General features: G+C 36.3%; 1 protein-coding gene across 4 annotated transcripts in view; it reads left to right on the top strand.

Moving 5' to 3' along the window:
- The window catches only part of COL12A1 (collagen type XII alpha 1 chain), a 117,318-nt gene that overhangs the window by 18,234 nt on the left and 80,123 nt on the right, over positions 1 to 18,961 (top strand). For 3 of the 4 annotated variants that reach the window (XM_055329689.1, XM_055329690.1, XM_055329691.1), the window contains exons 9-14: positions 1,299 to 1,589; positions 1,977 to 2,579; positions 3,727 to 3,999; positions 8,006 to 8,278; positions 9,912 to 10,184; positions 18,689 to 18,961. The exons of the other annotated variant lie outside the window; for it this stretch is intronic. In XM_055329689.1, the coding sequence (XP_055185664.1) occupies positions 1,299 to 1,589; positions 1,977 to 2,579; positions 3,727 to 3,999; positions 8,006 to 8,278; positions 9,912 to 10,184; positions 18,689 to 18,961 (1,986 nt within the window). The remainder of the gene's footprint in view (positions 1 to 1,298; positions 1,590 to 1,976; positions 2,580 to 3,726; positions 4,000 to 8,005; positions 8,279 to 9,911; positions 10,185 to 18,688) is intronic. 4 annotated transcript variants of the gene reach the window in all.

Genomic DNA, 18,961 nt, shown 5'->3' with positions numbered 1-18,961 from the left:
GGGCCTCTCTTTCTTACTGGCATAGCCTGGGACTGGTAGTCTCCGTAGTGTCTTTGCATCACTCAAAAGTTTGACCAAAGATCCAGTTGGTACATGTGTTGCTTTCCCCTGTCCCCCATTACTTCTTACTTTTTAGACATCATTTTTATGCACTATATATGATTGCCTTTTTGAGGAGGCCATGAGGAAACTTGTGCCTGTTTTATCATCCATTTCTTGCAGGATGAGATTAAAATAAAGTAGAACTTTTTATTCTGGGAAGTTGATCCCCCTGACAAATGTTAAAGTGTGAAAATTTGATCTGAAATATCTTAAAATACTTTATGTTTTCTGTTAAGTACATGATTATATTCTACATTGCGTAATAATAGAAATGTTGGGGATCCTGGGTGGCTCAGCAGTTTGGCACCTGCCTTTGGCCTGGGGCATGATCCTGGAGTCCCGGGATCGAGTCCCACGTTGGACTCCCGGCATGGAGCCTGCATCTCCCTCTGCCTGTGTCTCTGCCTCTCTCTCTCTTCTCTATCATGAATAAATAAATAAAATCTTAAAAAAAGTAGAAATGTTTTAGATGATCAATATTTCCATGTTAGTATACATGTTGTAAAACATTGTGTCACTCCTGGTGGCATTATGAACATAGTTGAAATTTTTTTTCTTGGCTTGAAATAAGTAGGAATAAGATCGTCTAAAATTATAAGAATTGTTAAGAACTGCTGAATCCTTTATCTTTCTTTATGCTTTATAAAGGGTCTTTTAAAGATTATATTTTAGTCTTCATAATATTAAAAGAGAAAGAGAATTGAGTAAGTCATTGGTTTAACAAACATTTATCAAGTGCCTACTTTGGTACCTGAGAATAAAGACAATGAGTAAAATACCAAACCAGAATGGAAACCTTGGTCTCAGAGAATTAGGCATTAGGCATCTTATTATTAATTTCTTCCAATGACTTTCATTTCCCCTAATTTTCTCAGCTCCCTGCCTAAAAATCAGGCACTGAGTCTCTTTGGTTTTGGATAGGTAAGGGTAGAAGTGGAGAGCTAGGATTAGGCAACTCTTCTTGATTAATTTATGATTAATTTGAGGAAAATTGAATGTCCAAACCTAATGGTTGCGTCTCGCTGTTTTTTTTATAGTTTATTTATTTATTTATTTATTTATTTAAGTAATACCTACACCCAATGTGGGGCTGGAACATGACCCTGAGATCAAGAGTCACATGCTCCTCCAACTGAGCCGGCCAGGCACCCCTGCATCTCATTGTTTTTAATCACTGTTCTGCTGTTATTTTGTAGTTATTGAACCTCCTTCAAATTTGATTGCTACGGAAGTCTCATCAAAATATATTAAGCTAAGTTGGAGTCCATCTCCTAGCTCAGTAACTGGTTATAAAGTCCTCCTTACACCAATGACCGCTGGAAGCCGACAGCATGCTCTTAGTGTGGGGCCTCAGACCACCACACTCAGTGTTCGTGACCTCTCAGCAGACACAGAATACCAGATCAGTATTTCTGCTATGAAGGGACTCACATCCAGTGAACCTGTTTCAATAATGGAGAAGACTCAGCCAATGAAAGTTCAAGTGGGTAAGTTAATAATAGGTCTATCCATTTGACAGTATGCCTCACTGGTTCAGGTTTAGTTTTAAACAAAATATTTGGGGGGATCCCTGGGTGGCCCGGCAGTTTGGCACCTGCCTTTGGTCCAGGGCGTGATCCTGGAGTCCCCGGATCGAGTCCCATGTCAGGTTCCTGGCATGGTGCCTGCTTCTCCCTCTGCCTATGTCTCTGCCTCTCTATCTCTCTCTCTCTATGTCTATCATGAATAAATAAATAAAATCTTTAAAAAAATAAACAAAATATTTGGATTAGTTTTCTTTTAAATAAGCGTGCTTACTAAGAAAACCAGATATCTGTATTTTAATGATTAATTTATATTTGTTGAACTTTAATGGGCTTTTCTTCTTTTAACAGAATGCTCACGTGGTGTGGATATAAAAGCCGATATTGTGTTTTTGGTTGATGGTTCCTATAGCATCGGGATTGCAAACTTTGTTAAAGTTAGAGCCTTTCTGGAAGTTCTCGTAAAAAGTTTTGAGATTTCACCAAATAGGGTACAGATAAGTCTTGTCCAGTACAGCCGGGATCCTCATACTGAGTTCACTTTGAAAAAATTCACCAAAGTGGAAGATATAATTGAAGCAATAAACACCTTCCCCTACAGAGGAGGATCTACAAACACTGGGAAAGCAATGACTTATGTCAGAGAGAAAATATTTGTGCCTAGCAAGGGTTCAAGAGGCAACGTACCAAAGGTCATGATTCTTATCACTGACGGGAAATCTTCAGATGCTTTCAGAGATCCTGCTATAAAACTAAGGAATTCAGATGTGGAAATCTTTGCAGTTGGTGTGAAGGATGCTGTTCGCTCAGAGTTAGAAGCTATTGCCTCTCCTCCTGCTGAGACACATGTGTTCACAGTGGAAGATTTTGATGCTTTTCAGAGAATATCTTTTGAACTCACACAGTCTATCTGCCTTAGAATTGAGCAAGAATTGGCAGCTATAAAGAAAAAAGGTTAGTAGACTTTGTAGAGCCAAAATGATCTCTTAATGAACAAAGTGTTCAATTTTGGTTCTAAAATTGTGGATAACATGCTTTTCCAATTCTTTTTTTTGCATACAGGAAAAAGCAATTTTTCTGTCTTATAGAAATCTATTGAACTTGGTTTATTTAGCTCTGAGATATGACTTTCTCCTGGGTATGGGTCATATATTTATTGGTGAAAAAGCTATTTACCATGAGTCATGAGATGTTTTTGATCCTAGATCCTTAAGCAGGGCTGAGCACCAGCTTTATCACACCTATTTGTCGTATTCAATTCAATGACCTCTAGTTGAGTGTTTACTATGTGCTAGATGGTGAGCTAAGTCCTTTGGATTGAAGGTGATGAGAACATAGTCCTAGACCATTGAATTCTTCTTATGCATTCCCTTCCCTGGACCAATTTTGGGCATCATTCCTCACAGCTAGAATTCCTTACCTCACTCTTTTCTTCATTTGTTCAAATTCTATTTGTCAACATTCAGTTAAAAGTCCTATCTCTTTCACCAAGTCTTCTTTAACTGTTCTAGTGCCGTAACACTTACTATCACTTCTAGTTGTCTGGAGTTCATAGGTACCACTCTAGTTTCTTAATAATGTTACACTCTTGTCTTTCCAATTTGATCATTTGTTCATTGAGAAGAGCAGTGTGCCTTGAATATTGGTTCTTCCTATGACTCAGCTAGTGAATATTCTTTTGTTAGGAAGGATTCCTTAATCATTACTTTGAAATATCTGTCTACACCAAAAATTAATATCTGATTGCTAAGGATTATATTGCTGTTCATCTTAGATCTGTTACTGTTTAAATATTCCAGTTGTGGACAGGACCATTCCATTACTGCTTTTTGTTTAGAAACCCAATTCAAATTCATTTTAATTAGTAATTTAAACAGTGTAACAGTATTATGAGTGGTCAAGCTAAATGATCAGGACCTCCTTGGAGGGCTATAAGTGAGAGGCCTTCTCTCAGTGGTCATGTGTGGAATACTTGCTCAGTGTATTTGTCTCATTAACTATTCCCCCAGTGAACATAAGCCATTTCAGAAACGTAGTCATTAGGTCCATTTTTGCTTTATAGATTTAACAATTTTTAACTCTGTCTTTTTTTTTTAAATAGCTTATGTGCCTCCAAAGGATCTTAGTTTTTCTGAGACAACTTCCTACAGTTTCAAAGCTAACTGGTCTCCTGCTGGAGAAAATGTTTTCTCATACCACATCACCTACAAGGAAGCTACTGGAGATGATGAGGTCACGGTGGTAGAGCCAGCGTCAAGTACCAGCGTTGTTCTCAACAACCTGAAGCCAGAGACCCTGTACTTAGTTAATGTGACTGCAGAGTATGAGGATGGCTTCAGTATTCCCTTAACTGGAGAGGAGACCACTGTGGAAGGTGAGATGGGGTTTCTGACCCTGTTTTCTAAAAACTGGAAATTAATTGTAGAAACAAGTAACAGTTTGAAATAACCATCTCTTCTATAGAGATGGTAAATACCTTTGTAAGATTCAGCACCTGTAAATTACAGCTATTCATACATCTTTTTAAAGAGTGAAAAAACTTTTATACAAAAAACCTTGGGTTTATTTTGATGAATGTGAAATTTAGAGATAAAAGAACTGTTAATAATTATGGAATTAACTTGGAATACTGCTTAACCAGATTTTTCTGTCCCATATTTCAGCAGTGTTATGTTCAGATACTTCTGAACTTTGTTTACTTTATCTACGGATTTGATGGCAAATATATTATCAAAAATTTTAAAAGATTTTATTTATTTATTCATGAGAGAGACAGAAAGAGAGAGGCAGAGACATAGGCAGAGGGAGAAGCAGGCTCCATGCAGGGAGCCTGATGTGGAACTCAATCCTGGAACTCCAGGATCATGCCCTGAACTGAAGGCAGATGCTCAACTGCTGAGCCACGCAGGCATACCATAATGTTTTTCTTTTTAAAAACTGTAGTAAAAAACACATAACATAAAATTACCATTTCAAACATTTTAAGTATACATTTCAGTGGCATTTAATACATTCATATTATTATGCTACCATTTACACCATCTGTCTCCAAAACTTTTTTCATCTTGCAAAACTGAAACTATACTCATTAAGAATAACTTTCTATTACTCTCCCTACTGCTCCTGGTAGCCACCATTCTTATTTTCTGTGTCTATCAATTTGACTACTCTAGGCACCTCATAGAAGTAGAATCATATTGTATTTGACCTTTTGTATCTGGCTTATTTCACTTAGCATAATGTCCTCAAAGTTCATTCATGTTGTAGCATGTGTCAGAATAACCTTTTTCCTTATGGCTGAAAGATATTCCATTACATGTATATGCCATATTTTGATTATCCACTCACCCATGGACAGACACTTAGGTTACTTCCACTTCTTTGCTATTGTAAATAATGCTGTTGAGAACATGAGTATACAAATTTTGCCAAATGTTTTAAGCAGAATTTTTTAGATATGTCCTCTTTACCGGATAGAATGGAGTATTTTCTGATACATTTCAATACATTTGACATTTAAAGCATACCAAGGAGGGATGCCTGGGTGGCTCAGCCATTGAGCGTCTACCTTTGTCTCAGGGCGTGATCCTGGAGTTCCGGGATCAAGTCCCACATCGGGCTCCTTGCATGGAGCCTGCTTCTCCCTCTGCCTGTGTCTCTGCCTCTCTCTGTGTCTCTCATGAACAAATAAATAAAAATCTTTAAAAAAAATAAGGATACCAAGGAACTTGATTATGAGAAGGCAATTACTCTTCAAGATAAATATCGCAAATAGTAAAAGACATGTCAGTTGTTTCCTATTTTTACAGGGGATAGGTGAAGAAGCGGAAACAGATGCACTAGGAAATTAAGATAGTTACAAAGAAGTATTTGTTAACAGAGAAGGCATATATTGGTATATCTTGCTGATAAAAGCTAGAGAATCTTTTTTTCTCTGAAAAAGTTTTTAAGTAAGATGGATCTTTTCTTTTTGTGCATGGTTTGGGTATATTTCTACCTGAAGGCCAGCAAATAAAATAATGGCCTAAGTTGGCTTCTTTTCTTAGAATTTTTGTGTTGAATAACTTTGATATTTCTGATTTTCTTTCTTTTTTTTTTAGATTTATTTATTTATTTGAGAGATTTATTTATCTATTTGAGTGGAAGGTGGGACAGAGGTAGAGAATCTTCAAGCAGACTCCCAGCTGAGTGCAGAGCCCAATGAAGGGCTTGATCTCAAGACCCTGAGATCAGACCTGAGCTAAAACCAAGAGTCAGATGCTTAACTGACTGAGCCATTCAGGCGCCCCAGTATTTCTGATTTCCTGAAGCTTTCTCTATCATGCCCCTATTGTTGCCTAATGAGCCTGGCCCTATTCCTTCAGCGCTTTGGGATGGCAGATGGATATATGTTTCAAGAAGAAATTTAAGTCCAGAGGGTTTTTGAGTAGAGCCAACTGCATTCATATATGCTCTAGTTTTTGCTCATTGCATTTCAACAACAAAATTTGCTAATGCATTTCCAATTCTATTGTCTGAGTTAAATCTGAGACCTAAACTTTCTTTAGTCAATAAGGATGTTTCGGATTTCAGTACCTTTGTTAAACTACCAATTACTGGGACACCTGGGTGGCTCAGCGGTTGAGCGTCAGCCTTTGGCTCAGGGCATGATCCTGTTGTCCTGGGATTGAGTCCCATATCCGGCTCTTTGCATGGAGTCTGCTTCTCCCTCTGCCCTTCTCTCTCTCTGTCTGTCATGGATAAATAAATAAAATCTAAAAACAAAACAAAAACTACCAATTACTGAGCTCTAGCTTATGTGTCAGGTACTATGGTAATTGTTTTCCATGGATTATCTTTTTTTAACAACCTCAATAATCCTACGGATTGTCATTTTTTTTTCTGTTGGGTAATCTGAGGCTCAAAATTACACATTCAGCTTCAAAACGAGTATAGTAGATCCCCTTGATTTGCGGCTTCACTTTCCATGGTTTCCATTGCCCACAATCAGCCACAGTCCAGGAGCAGATGATTTTCCTTCTGACTATTGTTAGAAGGTCAATGGTAGCCTAACGCAAAGCTTATGATGCCCACGTCATTCATCTCATTTTATCTCATCACATAGGCATTGTATCATATTACATCATAATGAGAAGGGTGAGTACAGTACAATAAAATATTTTGAGAGAGAGAGAAAGAGAGAGACCATATTCACATAATGTTTGTTATAGTATATTGTTATAATTATTCTATTTTTATTAGGTATTGTTGTTAATCTCTTAATGAGTTTAATTTATCAGTTAGGCTTCTTTATAGGTATGTATAGGAAAAACATAGTGTATTTCAGGGTCAGTGCTATTCATGGTTTCAGGCATCCTCTGGACATCCTGGAATGTAACCCCTGTGGATACACAGGGGTGGGGTCTGGAGGGAACTACCGTATTCAAACTCATCAGTTTATCTGCCTCATTTGTTCTGGCTAGTTTTGTCTTTTTTCTTGCCATCTAAATGAGTCATGAGTGTCAGTCCGCCAACTCCCATTGCTTGCCTTAAGGGATACAGTTTCCTTCTCCTTGAAGTGATCTACTGATGTGTTGGCCATTTAGATAAACTTCTAATTATATGTGAGATAAGTGCAGATGAACTGCACTGTGCTTTCACTCCAGTGGATTGAAAAGACCGTTAGCTCATCTTTCTTGAATGTGTAGGCCAAACAATTTGCCCCTTAAATGAATAAGTAATTTAAACATGTTTATTAACTATAAAGCCAAATGACATTCTCATTTAGGCTTAATGAAAATCCCATTTAAGATTGTGAGTCTATGGACATTACCCACATTGCAATTTGACCTCAAGATTTAGATCCAGCTAGCATTCATTAAATATGATGTATTTGGTCCAACACATGTATGGTCTAATTATTTTCCAAGTCAAATGACTACATAGATAGAAAAGTTAAACATGGAGCTGACTGGATAAAACAGTTCATTCAAGTGGGTAAATATGGTAGAACTAGGTATTATTTTCCTGCTTTCCTGAGAAAATCTAGTGAGAGAGAAAACTTTGGCTACCTATTTTTCGAGAAATGAATTATTTTTATTCTTGAATTTTACGTCAGTATGAATTTACCATTTAATAGGGTATTTATGATCTTAAAAGTTTACAATTATGTGCCTCTTTACTTGATTAAAAAATTAACCATACATAGTTTCTTTCTGTACTTTGGTGGATTATTTGTTGTTGCAGCATCTAGTTAATATCTGGCTGAGAGAACACTGTACCAGGATGTTTGACAAGCAACTGCTTTTGAATTTGTTTAGAGAAATGCTATAATTTAGTGATCAAGAGCTTAGTTTTGCATTTTTTAATGTAAAATAAACTTTTTTTAAAAAAAATTTCAGTAAAAGGAGCACCTCGAAACCTAAAAGTGACAGATGAAACTACAGACAGCTTTAAAATCACCTGGACTCAAGCTCCAGGGAGAGTTTTAAGGTACCGAATTATATATAAACCAGTTGCTAGTGGAGAAAGCAAAGAAGTTGCCACCCCTGCCAATCAGAGGAGGATAACGCTCGAGAACCTGACTCCAGACACAAAATATGAAGTATCTGTAATTCCTGAATATTTCTCAGGACCTGGCTCCCCGTTGACTGGAAACGCAGCCACTGAAGAAGGTAGAGGAAATATGCTGACCATATGGTAACAACCCAAATCTTAGACCTCAAGGGATACTGTAGTCAGCTATCCAGACACTACAGGCCATGAGACACTTAGTCCCAATTATCTGAGTATCTTAGATTATAATCCTTTTAGACTTGAGTTACTCAAATTTTTAACTTGCTTATGATAGCATTTGTGTCAATAGAACTCAAATGCTGTTATATGGTCTAAATATTCTTTTAAAATAGTATTATTAAATGCTCTCATATAAATTGAAGGAAGACTAGGGATTGAAAATCAAACTGCTATGCACCATTGAAACAGATTAATTATTACTTCTTCAGGAAGATTTAAAAATATTAACCTTTTATTATTTATGTGGGATGGTTAGGCTCCCAGGATACATTCCGATATTTGTTGCAAATTACTAATGTTTAATATTTATTTCATTGAGAAAAACTAAGGCATTCCTAATTTTAATTTTACTCCCTACCTTGAAAGTTAAAAAAAAATAAAAACAACAACCACAACAACATATTAGCAATAATGAACAATTATCGAGGACTTATTTCTGTCAGGTTTGTTCAAAGAGCTTATCTCATTTAATCCATGCATAGATTCAAGGGAATTGTTAATATTATTATCCCTCTTTATAAGGAAATCAAGGCTAAGGATACTGAATAATAGAATAATAGCTCCAAGTCATGTTGCTGATAAGCAGTGAATCTGAGGCAGACACTCATAAGGAATATCCATCCCAGCTCCACCTGCATCACTACGACCCTCCCAGGGGAACCTAGCTAAATAGCTTTTCCTGCGGAGACCCTTTCTCTTTCCATCTGCTTTATTCCTCCTCTCTGCTCTTTGGGAAATCATTGCCTTCCTCTTTCTCTTTCTAGTTGGGGGTCTAGGGCCTTTTGTTCCATAAAAAGACTCTTTTCAGGGGCTCTTCATCTTTCTGTTTTCTAGAGTAAAAGTGGCTAGCTGTTGTGTGTCCAGTGGAGAGTATCGCAGGTTTAGGTGCCTTGGGACCGCCCCCCAGAGATGACATGACCATTCTACCAGGGAAGTCATGAAATGCTAAACATCATAGTTGCAAAGGGATAGATAGCCCCTGAGTTTCACCCAAGACAAGGCCTCATTAGCGCTGTTTCCTCTCTTAAGTTTTTTTCTAGGGATAGCATTTGATCATTTATCACTTTTATCACATCAGTGTATTTCCTGGCTATTACATTTAGAAGTTCATAGCATTAGGCCAACAAATCCTTTTTATTGAGGATTTCTCAGAGGTATTAAAACCTACATTGTGATACTGATCAGCATATTTGCAATTCATAGTGCTTTGTTCCACTTTCGGAGAAGATTATAGTTTTTAATGTCAAAGATAGTAACATGGAAGATACTGTGTAAACACTGAAGAGGAATTGAGTACCTTTTGCTTTGTGTCTACTAACACATAAGGCTTAGTTTAGAAATGCTGAAGCTCTGTTGGCTTGTCTGCAATTGCTGTAATATCACTCAGGATATTAATTTGATGCAGCATGCGCACACACATATCCACACACATACATACTGAAAAGCAATAAAGTGTTTTTCAAATTATTTTATTAAATAATGAATTTTGATGTTATTGTTTTTTTAATGAAGTTAGAGGGACCCCAAGAGACTTAAGAGTTTCTGACCCTACAACATCAACTATGAAATTATCTTGGACTCGAGCACCAGGGAAAGTGAAACAGTATCTCGTCACATACATCCCAGCGGCAGGGGGTGAAACTCAAGAGGTCACTGTGAGAGGAGATACAACCAGTACTGTGCTGAGAGGATTAAATGAAGGGACACAATACGCCTTATCTGTGACGGCCTTGTATGCATCCGGGGCTGGAGATGCCCTTTATGGCGAAGGAAGGACCCTCGAAGGTATTTACTGTCATGTTTTCTAGAAATCCCTAAGTTTGTGATTGCATTTAGGAAGATGAAAATGTTTGCAGAGAATCAAATCTAGAAATGTGCTATCCTTCCTCTTAAAAGAAACTTGTACTGAAAAGTAAGTAACTATAAAAGTGCCTCTTATTCAGAAATGTAGAACATAAGCAACTGTAAAAAAAACTAAATTTGATCAGGAAAAGGTGTACGGGGAGCTGAGTGTATAAGGACATACACTATGTTCTTAATGCCATGGGCTGGGTAAGTGGAGAATAGGTGTGTGATATTCAGAGTGATGAAGGGCATTGGCAAACATCTGTGGGATGTAAAAGGATTTGGGTAATGAAACCACTTCCATCACTTAGGAGCAGACAGGAACCCTTTGCAGACTCTGAGTCTCTTCTCATTCATTATGCAAAAAAGCATTTAGCTTGAGAAATATGAGGATCCAGGTTTCTGCTTTGTTTGTTTTCTAAATGACCTCTAAAATTCAGTTCTGTGTAGAAGTTTGAAGTTAACAGAACTGGAGGTATGTCCTTGGTTTCTAGACTTCATTGTCAGAGGGCTTCATATTTCTTAGGATCCTTTGAAATATAATGGTGGCTTACATTTAACTCACCACAACTGCAACGTAAGTTGGGTAAGAGAGAGAAAATACAAATTTAACCTAACCGCAGTAAGAATGTTGTAATGTTAAAAAGAAATATCAATGGATGGTTACAATAATGAGTCAGTACCATAGTTGGGGGCCTAAATGAGAAGTCAGGCCCTTGATTCTTTCTTGTCATCACCATCTTTTATATGCTTCACTTAACATAATTATAGGAAGAAAATGAATCTAAAGCATCTTTTGTGATGTGAAGTCACGGTGACTTTTGGTAAAATATCTGTCAAATTTGGGGGATCCAGGAGTTTGGGGGATTGTAGATATTATAATTAACAGGGACAAACCCCATATTAGGCAATATTCATTAAAACTACAAGATTTAGTCAAGAATTAAAAATAAACAAAAAATATTCTAATCAATTCTATCTCTAGTAGTAATCAAGAGACTAATTTTAATAGTCCATGAAATTTATTTTTAAAAGAGGATTTAAATGGCAGATTAAATACCAGTGTGTAAAATACTGATTACCAGAAGAGTCCTGGTTTGGGTACTCAATCATGTAACCTTGAAATGGTCCCTTAACCCTTCTGAGCCTCAGTTTACTCATCAGTCCCCCTGCATCCCAGATTTACTGTGGAGATCAAATGGGAGACTGTAAGTGAAACTTCTGGGGAACTGTAAAAATCATATATATATATATATATATATATATATATATATATATGGAAATGGAAAAGGGCTAAGGGAATGTAGGAAAGTTACTGAAATGAGGCATTAGTTCTTTGGCCTTGTGTGTGGAAAAAAGTAGGAATCAACTCCTCGTTGATGTTCGGATCATGAGAAATGCACCTGTCTAAATTACTTCCCACAGTAGTAGGTTGGAGATGCATGCGAGTAGGCATGAATTGTATATGTATAATCATCAGGAGGAAATGACATTCACTTTAGATGACATCTAAAAATACAGCTTTTGTATGTATTTCAGAGATATTGATTAGCTACACTAAAGTTTTGAAAATAGTAAGAGGTAGAAAATGGAAATTGCCTTAATTACAGAGACTTAATCAAAACAGTAAAGCATGTGATCTTTGTATCTGGAGCAACATCCAGAATTTCTGACAAGTTTGTTCTTCTGTTTTGATCTTCTGAAGTTCTCTTTCTCATGTGCTTCCCAAAGGCTTTCAACATAGATTGTTTATAGGACTTTTTAAAGGATAAACTTTTGAGCTTTTGTTTTTTCCAGAATGTTTGTAGATTATCCATGTTTGTGAAAGTTTCTCCCTTATAAGGAATATTTTGGAAATACTGTAATAGTTTTATTCTTCTTGTACCATTAACCTTCTGATATTCTTCTGCATTTTCTTATTTTAAAACAATGTATTCATACTCAGTCAAGATATTTTGGGAGTTAAAAATTGGGCATTTTTGCTAAGAAAATATATTAGCAATCTTTAGAAAGCAAAGTCCACATTTTAATTTAACAGCACACATTCTATTAGGCTGTGATTTTTCTGGATCAGGTGTATAGCAGAATTGTTTATGATTTTATAGCTTTGTAAAAGTAGTATAGAAAATCTACCAACTTGTATGCATGTGTGAGTATGTGCCCCCACCCCCACTTATTTGATCAGAAGTTACCTCTAAGGGAGATACATGGGTAGTAAAATAAATCTTAAAAATTACTATTTTCCATTTCTTGAGGAGGGAAGTGAGATGATTAACTATAGTTAATTGATAACTAAGTTGTAGTAATACATTTTTTCCATTTATGCCAAAGCTCTTTACTACAGTGAAAGATTACATAAAATATTGCCAGCCTGATTTTATGAACATATTTATCCCATTGCATTATGTGTGGTAAACTTGACAAATATGTGAAAGCATAGTTGTGACTAAATTAAAATAGTAGAAGATTTTTGCCCCTGGTTATTCCATTTCATTTTATTGTATTAACTCAGCCAAATCCACATACCATATACAGGAATAGGATATGATGGTAAATGCAGGGAATGGAAAGCCAGAAACAGAGCCAGGCAACTGCTTTTGAGGGCCGCTGTTTTTCTAATCTGTTTTTCTCTTGGGAGAGAAGGTGGTAAGAGCAGACCTTGGAGGAATGTTTCTTCCATCCAGAGGCATGGCTCGGCCGGCAAGAGCATTCTGTAGGTTGAAAATTTTATAGATTGTTTGAAGTGAATTCTATTCAATTCAAAAAATATTTAAAAAATATCTAGTGTGGTCTACAACTGTCCCTAACTTGAATCTGTTTCCTAGTTTGTTGAAATGTAGCCAATGATCAGAAAATTCCCCTGTCCCTGGAAGAGAGATTTATTAGCATTTGGCATCAGGGAAGTTCATGGTTTGCTCTAGTACTGTATGAAATGGAATCACAAAGGCAGTGTTTATTACTATTTCAGATCCAAACTTTAGAGGAATCTGAGAACAAACTATTAGGCTTGATTTATGTTGGTTTTTTTCCCACCTGTTGTTGTTAAAGTAGATTTAATGTAATTACTACAGCACTGTTGTACAAGTAAATGTGCATTGCTAGAACTTTCAGTTCTCATTGTTAATATGTAGAGAGAGGAAAATCTGCTTTTATAAACTTGAAATGAATAATGCTCATTTTAATTCAGAGATTTACTACAAATGAATGAAAGTTCAGTTTGGGAATAACACGGTTCTTTTTGGTTTTGAGTGTTGGTTTTTGGCTGTGGAAAAGATGACTTTTCAAAATTTCCTTTGTTTTAGTTGCTATAGCAACCTGCCAATGCCCTAGACATGGACGGCTTCCTGTATATCAACCAAGCTCACTCAGCTGACATTTTGTTACAAGGAGGTTTTTAGCACATCATAGGAACTCCTCCCCTTGATGTTGAGTAACATGGGGCCTCTCTCCAAGACGGACTAAATAGGACCTCTATATTTCCCTAGATTTACTGCTATCTCATAATTTGAAAAATCATGTATTCTGGGTCTAATAATGCTGGGGGTTCCAGGGAACTTTAGCACAATAACCAAACAGCAATTTGTATTTCCTTTCCTGCACATTAATGGCTCATCAGAGAAATATCTAAATCACATTGGAGACATAACATTTATGGAAGAAATCTCAGATAAGTTTTGAGGTTGAAGGGTGATTTAAGTGTTAAGAGGTTTTCAAGAATTATGTATTGCTTAATGTGGCTGTTAGCTTATCAATAGTGAACTTTGTACTTTAGAATGGTGGGTCTAATTCACTGAGGTTGTAAATCAAGTGTGTTTCCACATAAACGTGGAAGCAGGTTTTCTGTATTCTGCTGTGGAAAGTTGGATGACTTTTGAGCGCTAACGGAAAAGACAAATTGATTTAGAAGGGGATTTACATTACATTTTCAATTTAACTTCTATTTTTGAAAGTGGTATGTGAAACTCAATGAAAGCTGACTGGAACAATTTATACAGTTTCATTTCATTATGATTAATTTTTCAGTTATCATCATTGGCTAATTTGTGTTATAATTATATTTGAATTGGATGGTGATTTGCTTTTCAGAAAGCAAATGGAAAAGGGCTAAGGGAATGTAGGAAAGTTACTTAAATGAGGCTTTAGTTCTTTGGCCTTATGTGTGGAAAAAAGTAGGAATCAACCCCTTGTGGATGTTCGGATCATGAGAAATGCACCTGTCTAAATTACTTCCCACAGTAGTAGGTTGGAGACACATGCGAGTAGGCATGAGAAAAAATGCCTTTTGAATATATCTAAATATGTTTGTAGTCAGAGCAGAAATGCTGAGTATCAGAATTTCAAAAAATTGATAAATTTTACGTGTTTAAATGTATGACAGAAAAACATGTTATTCCTTATAACTTATACTGGTACTATACAGGGGAGAAGAGAGTAGCTGGGATAACTACTGAGAAGGATAAAGTTGAAGGCCTACCATCATTATAGGAGAGGATTTATTTGAAACAACTACCAGAAATTCTATTACCAGAAATAAAAGTAATATACAAAGCATAGGCACATACGCCAGAATGGCAGGTACCATGAGACTAAATATTATTGGAAACAATGCCACATATGTGAAATCCTGAACAAACTAAAACATCATAAAACAAATATTTGTAAGTCTTGGGGAAGAGCAAAAAGAGAAAACTTGAGGAAGTAGGGAACCTTTGCTGGAGCAGAACTGGATCCAGGTTTTGAGAAGCATAATGACAAAGGGGCAAGACTACTAGATTTGGTTCCTTTTCACTGGACCTTTCTATGGCTTCTCCTGTTGAGATACAGTAATGCCTCCTGCAGAAAGGCTAGAGGCTGGTCTTCTGACATCTTTCCTTTCTTATTCCTCTCTCTTTCCTTTTCCTTCCCATGTTTTCTCAAAAAGAGACTCCCAAACCCATTCTAACCAAACCAAGTGAAATAATCTCTTCCAGTAGTTATTGATGTCCAAAGTTCCTTAGATTGAGGACAAACCTACAATTCAGTATTTTAAACCAAAGTAAATGCCTGGCTTGAATTAAGTCTTGTTTACAGGAAAATGTGATCAATGCTTGAATAAGAAGCATGTGTTGAGAGCCATTTCCTTTTGAATCAGAATGAAGGGGAGGAGAGAGCAGTGAACATCCACGTGTGTCATGGGGTGGAAAGGACGTGATGAGAAGATCCAGTCAGCTTCTCAGTTCTCTGAGGGTCAGCCTTGAGAGATTGTACTACCTAAAGGGCAATTTGCTGTGTGTGGTCATAAGTCCACACAATGTATAAACCATTGAACAACCCTGTACTACATCACGGGGCCCAACGATTTTGATGAATTTTGCCCTTACCATGCCTGTCTATTTTGAAGGAGGCTCATTTCAGAGTGAAAGCAGGTGTGAAGGTTTCTTCCTGCACTGACCAATCACATCTTCCAAATAAATGTCTTCCTAGGTCTCAGAGAGGAATAGCAGAAAGAAGAGGAAAGAAAGAAATGAGAAAAGAATAAAGAATTGTAGGGGAATAAGAATAATATTTAAAAGGTTTTTTAAGGAAGTATCAGTGCTTAGGGATATCTCTAGATATTCCAATTTAATTGATTTTGGCATGGCCCACTCTTTGGCATCCCAGGTGATTCTATGTATCCTATCAAATCTGGTCTATTTATTTTGCTCCAGGCCCCAGGAAGTGACATAGCCTGCTGGTGGCCTTTTCAGCTGGTTGTACACTAGGTCTTAAGACCACCTTGGCCACTTGACAGCCTGCCAATTGTATCACAGGGTAAAACTCAGTTGCTTCCTTTTTTTAATCCAATATTTGTCTAAGCCAAGATTCCATGTAAAAAATATTTTTGAAGGGTTATAGGTCTGATAAAATATACTTGTCATGAGTACATCATATTCTCAAAATTCTTGGGTATAATGCAGTAGCTAGGATACTCAACCCTCTCACTTTTTTTATTAGAAAAAAAGTTTATCAATATGTTTGGCAACAGTATAAACAATACTTAGGAATATTCTTATCAAACTGATGACATATGAGGAGCCTGTTGAAGCAGTTTATCTGTTCAATTTTGGCTTCTGGACTGATGTGTCTTTCTTCTTTCTTTGGATTCCGTATTTCTTTGTTACTGATGTGACATGTTGTGATGCCAGTGTCTGTATATAATGCCTTTGGGTGTCACAGGCAGATACTATAGTGTTTTTGTGGATTGTTTTCTGTAATTGAGAATTTACTCAGTGCTCAGTGAAATTAGTCTTGTCATGCCATTAGTTACAACTTGAGACTGTTTTTTAGTTAATATTTCAGTTGTATTTTTCAAAAGTGCTTTTATAGACTCTTCTCAGGACCCCGATAAACATTGCAAAGGTCTTTATTGCAATTTCACTTGTATTTTGTTCCAGCTTTACAAAGTTCTGAGAGTGTTACAACAGTTGATTAAAATCCATGGGAATGCATGTCTAGTGAACTAGGCTCCTTTTGTTTGTAGCCCAGAAATATCCTTGTGAATGTATTTTTGCTTCAACCACAATTCTTTTCCTATTATTTTCTCACAGTGAAATCATTAGCCTGTGTTTGTGAGATTAATATTTGTTGTCATGGAAATAAATAATGTCACAAACTCAGTGCTATAAAAAGTAGGGAGGAAAACAGGCTGAGAAACACAACCTTGGAGCAGACGAGAAGCTGAAATGATTGTTTGTAAACTACTCCAGTGTTAATTTGGAAGATAATTCCTTCATTCTAGCTAACTTACTTGTCTTCTACTTTTTTGGAATGTCATTAATGCCATTTTTAGTGGATTCAAGTTCAGTTACTTTTAAGTACAACGATTTTACAGTGGCTGCAATTCCTAACCACAATTTAGGCAATTTAGAAGAGGCACATGTGAAAAAAAGGTGTATATCAAGCAAAGGAAACATATGTTGCACATTTAAAACTTAGGGACCAGTTGCTGAGATATCAATGATCAAAACAAAATAAAACATAAAAAACAACAACCAAACTAAATCAAAGGAACATTTTGTTTATATTCCCGTAAGGAGAGAAAATATAAAGATACATGGCCATTTAAGAATTAGCCCGTGCAGTGAAAGAAGGCCTTTGAGTGAGAATTAGCCTCAAGTACTGAGGGAGAAAAGTCAATATGTTCTTGAAAATAAGTATTCTTGGTTTTAGTGAAATATGTAACTAATTTCCCTCCAGAGATGAGATGTCCTGTCAGCAGTTAAAGTTATTCATAATGAAGTTAGAATTTTCCATTTGTGCTTGGGGTCTGGTAGGATGCCCAGCTCCTGTTGTATTTATTTTTCCCTCTAAATTCTACAGTATGATAAGTTCCTGTCTACCCAGATTTCTTCTTTTCCTTATTGTTATCTTTACTCTTTGTGTTGAAATTTAGTTGTTTAATTATGAGCATTTTTAAGATACTCATTTTTACTCTTTGATTCAAGTAAAGCAATAGTCTTCAAAATTCTTGTAATAGTATTATATATCATTTGCTTGAATATACAACAATTACTAGTGAAATGTATGCTGTAGAAGCAGATAGTTTTATATTTATGTCATGCTGTGGCATAAACCCTAGTAAAAGTAGCCAATATAAAGTGATCTGTATATTTATCTTACATTTAAATTATGGAAAGTGAGGGTTTTATTGGAAGACATCTGTGCCTCCCATTAAGTTGAGGTTTCCATATTTTTCCATTTGGGTTGTACTTTTTTTCTTTTTTGAATTGAAAGAGCCAAAATTTGGTAGCAGATATTTTCGATCAGCTAGAACAAGTGGTATGTTTTATTTTGATGACTAATCACTTTAAAGTTTTCCAGAAGAATTGGTGGTTTTTAGTTTCATTAGAGTTAAGCTATATTGGAGTTTACACTTCTGCTTTTAAATTGTATGAACAAAGAGAGTTTTCACCAAAAAAGTGATTGCTGGAATTAATATTTGCAAGCTATATGAAATTGTTGAAATTATTATAAGTCAGACATTGGAACTGCACTTATTTAAATTACATCACAGAGAAAAAATGATGGTAAAGAAAGAAAGATCATTGTGAACAATTGGCTATGTCATAAAGTAGACTGCAAAGGAGTAAAATTTTGGGATTTCAATGCATTTTTTTCCCTTGGAGAAAAATTCTTTTAGGTGCGTACTCTTTCATATTTGGATGTCATCCTTATCCTGAAGGGCCTCATGATCCAACTGAACATTTGGGGACCAAGGTGATAGGTCGGAATCAGATAATATTCTAAAGTTTTATTCCATCAATCTGCTCCACTGACAGAATAGGACAGACAGCTCAGAAAGAAGAAATGGGCAACTTTAGACAAACTGAGTTTGAGTCCAGCAAATATGGATGTCCACCTGTTGAAGGAATATTTACATATCTAGTTGACATTAAAAAATGATTCCCCTTTGATTTCTATTCTAGAACGTGGTTCACCCAAGGATTTGGTTACTAAAGATATCACAGACACATCAATTGGGGCTTATTGGACATCAGCTCCAGGAATGGTTCGAGGTTACAGGGTCTCATGGAAATCACTTTATGATGATATTGAGACTGGAGAGAAAAGTCTTCCTGGAGATGCAATTCATACCGTGATAGAAAATCTTCAGCCAGAGACCAAATATAAGGTTTCAGTCTTTGCAGTTTACAGCAGTGGAGAAGGAGAACCTTTGAACGGAGAAGTCACAACTGAAT

The sequence above is a fragment of the Nyctereutes procyonoides genome, unplaced genomic scaffold, assembly GCF_905146905.1.
Source record: "Nyctereutes procyonoides isolate TBG_1078 unplaced genomic scaffold, NYPRO_anot_genome, whole genome shotgun sequence".
NCBI classification, from domain to species: Eukaryota; Metazoa; Chordata; class Mammalia; order Carnivora; family Canidae; genus Nyctereutes; species Nyctereutes procyonoides.
Note: the sequence above shows the minus strand (reverse complement) of the source record. Positions and strands in the feature narration are given on the sequence as shown.